Raw genomic sequence first — 11,541 nt, forward strand, 5'->3', positions numbered from 1 at the left:
AACACCCATAGTGAAGTCAGGCCGCTAGTGTTGATTCTCGTGCCCTTCCACGAGGTGTCCTTCTTTGCCTAGCAAACGAAAGGCTAGATCCTCTAGGGGTCTTGTAGTTATTAAGGCCCCCAAGTTCTTGTTCCTCTAGGAGAGAAGAAGGGTTCTTCCTCTTGAGCCTGCGCCTCTTACGTTGTTGGAGCTCAAGAGCAAGGTTGACCTCCCTAATAGTGTCGGAGCCCTACCCGTCTTGGGTAGGGGCCCCTTCAGGCAGATCAACAATTGCAGCTTGATTGCTGTGAACCAACACTAGCTGCTCATCCCCTATAGCCCACGTGGTGTCATAGGGAACTAGATTCTTTTTTTTTTCTTCTTGCTTTACTCTCCAAAAGGTAGGTTAGACCTGGCGGAATGAGGGAGAGAGAGAGAGAAGTCCGAGAGGTTAATATTTATGATGTCAAAAAAGGGGCTTGGTGCAGGGGAAAGGGCTAAGTTGGTAGAAAAGATGAGCATGGGGTGAGGGGGTGCTCTTGGTAACCTACTTAAAAGGTTGAGCAAGTGCACATCGTGCAGGTGGTCGAGGCAGGAGAAAAGTGAAATGATAAATCCACTCTTCTTCAATCTCCTTCGTTTGGGTTTCCCTGGCTTCATCTTTCTTTTCTTTAGTGGTTCTGCGCTGCTTTTTCCTAGCCTTTGCAGTAGAATGGGCAGAAGAATATGCAAAAGAGCAAAAATCAGATCAGACTGACTTATGCAACTAAAGTGTAATAGAATAAACAAACATTATCAGGAGCTAAAGGCATGACTTACCCTGAAAGGTCTAAGGAACCTTAAATGCCTCACGAGAGACACCTAAGCCAAATTCCCAGTCCCTAGAAATGATCAAGGGATCCTTGTACCACCCTTTGTCAACACTGGGAAGAGATTGTACCTTAGCGATAACTACACTTTTGGAGGACAACGAGTAGTACCTAGGGCGACGAGGGATGGCTTTCAGGTTGTATTTGGAGAGGAAGTCGTTGGGGGTTATCCCCAAATCCTCCACCCTCTCCATTAGGCAATAGAAGTTACCTTCTCCATTAGGCAATAGAAGTTACCTGACATCTGGCTAGGAGCTCGATTGATTTTGCTCAACACCTCCATGATGAAGGGAGAGAGGGTGAAGCTTAGGCCCACCTTAATTTGGTTGGCGTAGACTAAAATTTCTCCCTGATGACATTCGTCATGGTTTTGGCACTAATAGACATAAAGGTGGGGATCAAGAAATCCCTACGGAGTCGAGCAATGTTAATGGCCATTGAAGAACTGGAAATTATAGAGGAGTAAAAAGTAAAATGGGAAGAAAATTACCTCAGAACAAGAGAGGTAAAAGTGGCTGGAGGTTTGAAAAATTTTAGAGGCACAAGAAGACGAATGCGCAAAGGTAGATGGTCGATAAAAAGGAAAAGTAATTGGGGATCCCTTATTTATAGTTGGGCAAGAAGGAGTACATGCGCCTACAGGGGTAACTTTTTCTAGCCAAACCGTCATAGCCTTTGGGTTAAGCGAGGAAGTTAGTAGGGCACGTGTACTATTACAGATGATAGACAATTCGTTTCAACTGTTTAAAAGAATCAGAATGATGCTATATTTAATGCGTCGATACGTTATCGACAAAAGTAATGATGGGAGATAATGACAACCAATCAGAAGAGAAACACATGTCTTGAGAAGATGGTGAGACTTCACGCCTTCTTGAGAAGGGGTAAATGTAGAGGGTAATAACGATATGTTATCTAGATCGTACGTGTGTCCTAGCAGAGTAAATGGTACTTGGAGTAAGGTAATTCTGCCCAGCAGTAGGGCAGACCAAGTTAATAACGCCAGATCTGACTAATGGGACATGATAGTTTAGTGAGAAATCTGGTCTGTGTAGTAGGGTAGGCCTAGTTTGAATATTTGCGTCATTTTGGGATACGCGTATCAACTTCAGAGATCTCGGAGGAGATATCCCAGGAATCCTAGACTCAGTTTCAGAGATTCCAATTCCGTTTAGGATCTTTACAATCAGGGGATTCATCGTGATCACATCCCGATTAAGGGGGAATCCTTGATTTGAAGGAATAACCTATAAATAGAGAATTAACAAAAGCAAGATGATCTTTTTGGCTGAGAGGACAAAGGCTGAAACTACTGTTATTCTTAACTAATGTTTTCTCTGCAACTTTAACTTGAGTGTTAGAAGATTACTAACAGGTACCACACCGGTGCTTACAAGAGGGACTGAGGAGCTACTTCGGTGCAGTAAAGTAGAGCAGAGTCGATCAAGGTAAAATTTGATTCTGCTTCTACATTGACAATCTCTAAACTTTATAAAAAAATGTTATATAGACCTAGAGCTATACCAAAAACAAGTTCTAGAAGGAAGTTTTTTTTAATTTATATTTTTAGTAAAAAGAAGAAATTGGCGGCGAAAAGTTAAAAATGATTTACTATATTTAAACATTAGAGTACCAACTACCAAAAGTTCTCTCGCAGTATATAGGCTCTTAAAATGATTTTATATCTTAGTTACCATAGTTGAAGATTAAGGACCACCCATCTATTATATATAGAGACAATCTTGATTAGAATAAGTAAGTATGTGGGTCCTATCCTGCATTTATTTTCTAATCGAGTACATGGTAAAAAGTCAGTCGGTTCGTTCACATATGTATATGCCCGTGAATCATGTGACGATACTTCATGGATTAAGTCTTCTAAACAATAATGACGATTAAACCCGTATAAGACAAAAAAAAAAATGGCTATGGTGTGGGTTGCCCTTATTAATTCGTGGGGTGCTTTTATAATTACACATTCTTCATTTCCATAAAAAATTATTCATCCAAAATTAAGTTTTTTTAATGTTGATTTTAAATTTTGGTGACTTGTATTACATTATTTTTTTAAATTTCAAATTTGTGGGGTTTTAGAAATTAAAATTATTATTTAGAAATTAAAATTTTGACTATTACTTATTATTTAAAAACGAATTGTATTTTAATTTTAAAAGATATAATATATTTTATTGTGTTTGATAAGAAATAGGCATTTGAAACATACAAACAATGTATAATATGATTGTAAGGGTAAAAAAGATAATTTATCAATTTCAACAATGTGTAATAAACATGATTTTATCAATTTAGCATTTAATTTTAATGAATTCAACATTATTTTAATATCTAAACAAATAACTTTTTCAACACTTAAATTCAAAGCTTATAAGTTACAATACATAATGCTATTTAGCACTTTTTTTTTTTTTTGGTTTAACAAATAATACCTTAGTAAAAAGAAAAAATTGGCGTTGAAAAGTACAAAATTATTTTCTATAATTAAACATTAGAGTATCAACTATCAAAAGAAGTTCTCTGGAGACAACCTAGATAAGAATTAGTACGTGGTCCTATCCTGTATTTATTTTCCAAACAACTAGATAGCAAAAAGACAGTCAGTTCGTTCACATGTGAATCACGTGATGATACTTCATGCATTAATTCTTCTAACCAATAATGACGATTAAACCCTCGTGCTCTCTTTAGGTTCATCTATATAAGAACCAAATCCCTCTCCAGTATTGCTTCAGTTAAGTATCGTATTGTCCAGTATTCCCACAGTTGAGTGTCGTACTGTACTTCTAATAAAATCTTCTACTCTCTCTCTCTCTACAATGGCCCTTCTCTTTCCACATTGTACTTCTTCTTTTGCTCACTTGGCTTACCCAAACAAGGGAAACCATTTTCTTGTTTGTGGAGGACAGATGAGATTAGGAAATTTTAGTAAGAAAGGAAATAATCTTATAAGATGCGATTCTACTCCCACTAAATCTGTGAATCTTAAAGCTTCGAATATTTTCCATGATGATTATGAAATGAAAAGGCAAGACTTTCCAGCTGACTTCAAGTTCGGGGCATCTACTTCTGCCTACCAGGTTTGCATTCTTGAAGGATAAATTACCATTGCGTGTGTTAAATATGATGGAATTCTTATTCATGCTTACTATTCATTTTAATTCCCAAAACATGAAGAGCGAGATGGTAGGTATTTCAAAGTGACGATCTCGCTCATGTGATCTAGCTCTTCATTTTTTGAAAATTAAAATAAATAGTGAGCTAGAATTAGAAATTCATCAAAAGTTGAGGACCTTTTAAGAAATTTCTCTTTATTGGATTTTGGAAAAAAAAGTGTTTGCATAAACTTTTTAATATATATTTGGAGTTCAATTTCGAAATTTTGGAGGAACCCTCCTCGTTATATGACATGTTGCTTTTCATTTTTATTTCACACCCCTATTATTTTGTTAATATTTGAGATACCTCCTTGGACACACCACGTGTCATCTAAGGGAGAGGGTTCTACCGAAATTTTGAAGCGGGATGGGTGCTTCAAATTTATTTCCTATATATTGCTAATATTAATAAAAAAAAATAATTGGGTGAACCAGATAACAAGCCCCTTAAAGATGGGACACATTTGGTCCACAACAAGGCTGACATAATTGTGCCATTTTTCTCCAAACTTATGGGACCATCCTACTTTAGCCCTACTTGGGACTGGTATACATGTTGTATTGTGGAAACTAAATATGGGCTGCTTTGGACAAATTTGAATAGAGGAACTTGGGTAATTTAGCCAATCTAAAAGATCAAATTTTAAGGATAATGAAATTATCGATCAATAATGAATATCTACTAGCACCAAGTGAGGATTTTTTCTTTTTTTTTGCAAGATAAATGAAATTTTACAAATAAGAAGTCAATCAATATTCAATGAAAATAATAATTTTGGCAAAATGTAACGTGGGCATGCCCTACAAGATGCAAAGGACTTGACATCTAATTTAATTGTTGAGGGAGAGAAACATGTGAGTAGAAGTGGTGTGTTCTATTTTGAAAAACACATAGTTGTTTGGTGTTCATTTAACGGTTTAATCCCCATTACCATTCAAAAAGAAGAAAAAAAATGTTTAACAGGAGGCTCATGTGCCCTAGGTTGGTAGTTTGATACCCAGTATGAAGAGGCCAGCTCGCTTCAAAATTTTGAAGGAACCCTCCCCACTACATTTCTTCAATATTTAGAATACCTCCTTAAAAATACCATGTGTAATCCAAAGGAGAGGGTTCCTTCGAAATTTTGAAGTGGGATCACCGCTTCAAAGTTTTTTCCGATCATATATATACATCCACAGAGGATGCGATTCTCATTGTTCAACAATTTTGTTAAAAAAATGATATTTTATTTGAGGTTCACAAAAGTGTTAAAATACATATGTGATCTGTACACGGTTGATGTGGCAAGTGCTCAGAACCGTAGATCCTTTCCTTGTGTATCCCGAAGAAAAAGATCTATGGTTCTGTCCACTTTCCATGTTAACCGTATAAGTGATAGCGCTTCATTTTATCACGATTCAAAATATAGACATTTTATGGAATCACACCTGACCTTAGTGGTATTTTTCTTATGTTTAAATCATCCAATCATACATTAACCTATTATTCATTTCTTGCAGTCTGAAGGACCACCAACTCTAGCAGGGAGAGGACCAGCCGGCTGGGATTCTTTGTTAGAAGGCAAAGCAGCCGCACTTTCCTACTACAAATATAAAGTAAATATATACCAGTTATGCAAAGATAAGATATAGTTGGCACTTTTAGCTTTTTTTTTTTTTTTCTTTTTTTAACGTTTTAATTTTGTTGTTGTTGTACTGGTGCTTAAATACCATTATAGAAGAAACCAGAGTTTGCCAAATAGGCATCCGGATCCTCTTTGGAGTTAAGGGGGTAGAAGAGGAGAATAAATAAAATTTGAGAGTATTATTGGAAAGAGAAGAGAAGAGGAAAGATAATATATAAAGTTGAGAGGATATTCTTCGGAAGAATGTAAAAGAGAAAATGCAATAAAGTTGGAGGGATATTCTTAAAAAGAGAGAGAAGATAAAAGTAATAAAAAAAAACTTATCCTCGATATGCATGGTTTACTGAATCTGAATTCTTCTTCATGAAGCGTAGGGGATAAACATTGGGAAGACAATCATTATGTTTTATTATATATAAGATACTTAGTAAATAGTAAAAATGACTTGTTATTGAATCCATTAAAAACAGACTTACCGTAAGAAAAAAAAAAATGATTTGCAATGGGGACACCATGATTTTTCAAAACTTTAATTAATATAATGATGGTCACTACTGAGGAATGATTTACTTTGATTTTCTTTATCGTAATTTAAATAACCATTGAAATATATAACAAAACTACCATGAATCATATTATTAAGATCTCAACTTGGTAATGAAAAGGAAATAAGAATCACTACATGGATGGCCGAGTGGTAGCACTTCGGGGTCAAGGGGTGTGCTCCCCCTGTGGTCTCAAGTTCGATAACTACCGGCTACTAATATCAGTGGCCACGGACTGCAGGATTAAAAATCCTATTTCGCAAGTCTTGTTCGAGGAGGAGGGAATAGTTGGTACACGCAAGTTGGATCAAATACCCTTCTTATCAACAAAAAAAGGAAATAAAGGATCATATATATACTATTTCAAAAGAAAAAGGATCATCAATGACACAAGGACAATGTTCTTGTATATATAGTAGAGATAGATTGTATCTAATACCAAAATTGATCACTTCACTACAATTACAGGATGATGTGGAGTTGCTGGAGGACATGGGAATGAATGTGTACAGATTCTCAATCTCTTGGAGTAGAATCCTGCCTAGTATGTTCTTTATCATTGAATACCCTCAAATTTTATATATATATATTTCTTAATTAAATGAAAAACTATAATTATTATCATGACTTGAAATAATTTGATTAAAACAATGTATTTTTGGTCATCAACCAGTTAATTTATCGGTCAACTTATAAACCAACCAAGCATTTTCCCTTCGACTTATGGTTAATGTAACATTTTAAGCTCTCTGTGAGGGAGTTCCACGATTGTCTATAACCTTAATATCATAAAATGTCAGACATATTCTCCATCAATTTGATTTTGGGACCTTGCAGATGGTAATAAGGGGCCTATAAATGAAGAGGGTATCAAATTCTACAACCGTCTCATAGATGAATTGCTGTTAAAGGGTATAAGAACAAGTTTTTTCTTCTTATGACAGTAATTTTATATGCATTTTTTCTCATATTGTTTTCATTAATTAATTTTTTTAAATTTTTTTTCAGGAATAGAGCCCTTTGTGACATTGCTCCATTTTGACGTACCAGAAGCTTTACAACAAGAATATAAGGGCTTTATGAGTAGCAATATAGTGTAAGTATCCCGTTTTCTTATTTATTTGACAAATGATTTTTTTGACTCAAACAGACTCACTTGGTCTTTTCAGGTCAGAATATCATGACTATTTACTTTTCTTAGAGCATTTATTTCAGAAATTTTTTTTTTTAATTCAAAATTTGTGCTTTTCATTCCTTTTTCCGATTCTAGGGAAGATTTCAAAACCTACTGCGAAATATGCTTCCAACACTTCGGAGATAGAGTCAAACATTGGACAACAATCAATGAGCCAGATATATTCTCGCAATTTGGATATTTCAGGGGATTTGTTGCACAGGATGATGTAGAGGATGATCCCACAAAGAATCCTTACATCGTTGCTCATAACATCATAATGGCTCATGCTACTGTTTATAGACTTTACGAAGAAAAATATAAGGTAATACATCAAATCTAGTAGAAGAAAAAAATTGCACTCATCATTTTGATTGAAATTAAAGATATTTATAGATAACTATCGATACAATCCCAAACTTGAGATTAACTCTAAACAGATTACTCTAACCGCAGATGAATTATAATCACTAAACGCATCCAATGCTCATTTTAAGATGATGATCATGTATCTAAATTTCAACCTTATTACAATGCTTCTTTTCTTATATTCAAATAAAATCTTCTTCTCTATTTATTCAACTTTTCCATTCTTCCCTTGTCTTTAGAGTAACTTTAAAGATGTTGTAGTTGCATGAAGTGATATTAATAGGTATAACCTTGAAAATCATACACTGTATCTAATAGGGGTGCACATTGGTTGGGTAAATCTGAGAACTGAACCAATCCGAAACCTTTTGGTTTGGATTGGTTCAGATTGAGCATGATTTGGTTCAAGTACAGATTGTATATAAAAATATCCGATTGATTTGGTTCGGTTTCAGATTGTATATATATATATGTTATGAAGAGGTAACTCATCAAAGTCTTCAACTTTATCTCCTCTATTTTTTTCTAACAAAAACTCATAAAAAATATACACATATCTCTCTCTCAACTCTCAAATGAATTAACTCATTTATGGAATTTTTTTTTCAAAGAGTTTGATTCCTTATTTTTTTTACGAGAACCTTTATGCCGTGTTTGTTAGATGAAATATACTATACAAACCTAGGCTTGAATTCGTTAATCTATTATTTATGAATTAGTTTCCTCACTAATCCATCCAAAATACCAATTTTAAAATTATAATTTTTGTTTTAGCCTCATTGAGTTTCTTCTAATTTTCAATTTATACAGGTTTGAATCAAAATTTAATTATAAAATCATTTTCATTTTAAAAATAAGTATTATTTATGATCTAATCCAAATGGTTCCTCTTTTGAAAGAAAAAATACTATGTTAATTGACTTTTCTAAGTGCTTTTGACTCTTGTGGGGAGTCATAAGCACTTTAAGGGTGTTTGAATAAATAGCTTCTAGAGAGAACTACTTTACTATAGAGTCATTTTGGTGCTTTTTCACGAAGTACCAATGGTGCTACTTTTCTAAACTACTCTCACACGGAGTCACAAAATACCGTCAAAATAACATGATTGGGACAAGTATGCTTCTCATAAAATTAGAAAATTACAAGCATACACTCGAAAAAGCAATTGAAAGAATATTATATCACCATCCATTGATGTGGTGATAACCTTTTGGTGTAGCATTAGGGACAAGTATGCCCCTCATAAGTTTTGAAAATTACAAACATATCCTAAAAATGCAATTGCATTAATATTATATTACTATTCATTGATGTGGTGGTAGTTTTTTAGTGTAACATTTGGGACAAGTATGCCCCTCATAAATTTTGAAAATTACAAGCATACCCTCAAAAATGTAATTGAATAATATTATATTACTATCCATTGATGTGGTGATAGCCTTTTAGCGTAGCATTTGGATTTGGATTTCTAACTCCCCCAATTGTTCACTCAATGATTTATCTATGAGGGTTCCAACTATGGTTGGAAGTTTATTCTAACAAGATTGATGTGAATAATTACACACAAATTTACTATCCATTGGTGTGGTGAAAGTTTTTTCATATTTTTAGTGGTTGTATATATTTGCTTACAATATCTTCCATTTGTTTATATTTGTTGGGTATTTATATAAATTTTTATAGAGAAAAATAGTATTTACTTTTATTTTTTTCGGAGCATAATTTGTTGAGTTATAATGTTAAAAATAGTAAATAATACTTATAAGGACATTTTGATCATTTTAACATAATCCAGAATAATTTCCAAACACAAAACTCTATCAAAAGTATTTCTCACAGTACTTCTAAGAATTTGCATCCAAACACACCACAATTATCCATTTAATTCAGACAATACTTCAAAAAGTACTTTTGGGAGTAATTATGGTCTAAGTACTTCTAACTCCTGTATCCACACGGGCCCCTCGTTTTTTCTATTTTTAAAGTATGAGAACCGAGAACCGATCCAAACCAATCCGAACCAAGGTTGGTTTGGATTGGTTCGGCTCTATAGGGTAATTAGATTGGATTGGTTTGATTCCAAATTTGTAGACCCTATCATGTTTGGTTCAATTCAAATTTTGCCAAAATCCGAACCAATCCGAACCATGTGCACCCCTAGTATTTAATATGTTACTTGCCATTTGCAATAGTAAATTTTCTTCTTTCTTTCTTTTCTGTAAATGATTTTTTTCCCTTACTAGCCTTGCTGTAACCAATTAATTTTCAGGCCACTCAAAATGGAAAAATTGGCGTGTCAGTGAGTCTTATATGGTTTGTGCCATTCTCCGACTCGCCCGACGATAAAGCAGCAGCAGAAAGAGGCCTTGCTTTCCATACGGGATTGTTAGTATCTGATCTCTAATCAAACTTCTAGCTGAATATTTTGGATTATAACATTTGATGCTTGGTCTAATGTATATTTTTCTTAATAATAATATCAAATCTAATTACTTTTGTAATCATAACAATGCTAATCAGGTTTCTGGAGCCATTTGTCAAGGGAGATTACCCATCTGTCATTAAAAAATTGGCGGGGGACAGACTTATACAATTCACGGGAGATGAAAAAAAAAAAATTAAAGGAGCATTTGATTTTGTTGGTGCCAATTACTATACTTCGCTATATGCCAGAGCCTTACCACCAATAGATGTACCTATTAGCTTTTCTAGGGACCAATGTTTGGAAGCAACAGGTGATTTTGACTAATTTGCCAACGTATATTTAAAAAATTATCATTTTAAACATATAGATATATTCTTATATGTTTTTTTTTTCTCTTTATCATGCGTGTGTTTATTTGTTTCTCTCAGATGCTAGGGCTGGAGTACCCCTTGGTGAGAATGTAAGATTTTTCATTGTGTCATAACATTTTAAAAGTTTCTTATTTCTTTACTAGAATAGCTTTCAGTATGAAATTTATTTTTAATAATTTGAGTAATTATTTTAATGTGTAGCTTGTGAACAAAATTTACATGGTACCGGAGGGGCTAAAAAAAGGACTGATATATTTGAAGGAAAACTACGACAACGACAGAAACAACCGTCTTCTGATTTACATCACTGAGAATGGTTGGTATCATGTCGTACTCATACATGTATCATGATTCCTTGATGATCTGCATATAAACAGCTTGGATTAGAACTACCTTTATGTTTCTGACTAGAGAATTTTCAATGCTAAATGCAGGTGTTGCTGATGATTCTGGATCAACATCAGTAACATTCGATAATTACCGAACTATTTTCATTATTCACCATCTCAAGGCAATTCTTGAAGCAATGAAGTAAGCCCCGGACCCTTAAATGAAATTCTTTTGTACCATCTGAGCCATTCAATTAGTAGACTGATTGATTAGTCAAGCATACAGTACGCAACTGATCGAACATTTTAGACGGATGCATTAATGGATCAAGAACATAGAAATAATGAATTATTTTACAGATGTTGAAGATAGAATAATTAATCTAAGGTGTTTATTTTTTATTATTTATTTATTTATTTATTTTTTGGGTGTAACAGGGAGGGTGTGCAAGTGAAAGGGTACATCCATTGGTCTCTAATTGATGTTGTGGAAATGGGAGGCGGCTACAATACCCGGATGGGGCTTAACCATACAAATTATGATAATTGGGACAGAATCCCCAAAAATTCTGCCCATTGGTTCTCAAAGTTCTTGAAACCAACCCATCCCATTGTGAAACCCACGCCCTTAACAGCTGGGACTGTGCAGGTGTAAATCACTAGAGGCAGTTTGTTGTTCTTT

General features: G+C 34.2%; 1 protein-coding gene across 1 annotated transcript; it reads left to right on the forward strand.

Annotated features, from left to right (window-relative positions):
• Positions 1 to 3,608: 3,608 nt before the first annotated feature.
• Positions 3,609 to 11,535, forward strand: LOC147381684 (beta-glucosidase 12-like). The gene is made up of 12 exons (XM_086430086.1): positions 3,609 to 3,943; positions 5,522 to 5,617; positions 6,660 to 6,735; positions 7,029 to 7,103; positions 7,200 to 7,287; positions 7,462 to 7,690; positions 10,004 to 10,119; positions 10,255 to 10,469; positions 10,588 to 10,619; positions 10,732 to 10,846; positions 10,965 to 11,061; positions 11,298 to 11,535. Exons 1-12 carry the CDS (start codon positions 3,683 to 3,685, stop codon positions 11,512 to 11,514), a joined length of 1,617 nt encoding a protein of 538 aa, XP_086286212.1. The 5' UTR covers positions 3,609 to 3,682; the 3' UTR covers positions 11,515 to 11,535.
• The last annotated feature ends 6 nt before the right edge of the window (positions 11,536 to 11,541 follow it).

Source organism: Akebia trifoliata, unplaced genomic scaffold, assembly GCF_017979445.1.
Source record: "Akebia trifoliata isolate Shusen 1 unplaced genomic scaffold, ASM1797944v1 Contig00301, whole genome shotgun sequence".
NCBI classification, from domain to species: Eukaryota; Viridiplantae; Streptophyta; class Magnoliopsida; order Ranunculales; family Lardizabalaceae; genus Akebia; species Akebia trifoliata.

Excerpts from the sequence above, each read along its gene's own strand:
- LOC147381684 (XM_086430086.1), top strand. The coding sequence starts at position 3,683 with ATGGCCCTTCTCTTTCCACATTGTACTTCTTCTTTTGCTCACTTGGCT. Across the intron at positions 10,620-10,731 it reads GAGTACCCCTTGGTGAGAAT|CTTGTGAACAAAATTTACAT; the intron begins GTAAGATTTTTC and ends TTTAATGTGTAG. Across the intron at positions 10,847-10,964 it reads GATTTACATCACTGAGAATG|GTGTTGCTGATGATTCTGGA; the intron begins GTTGGTATCATG and ends TGCTAAATGCAG.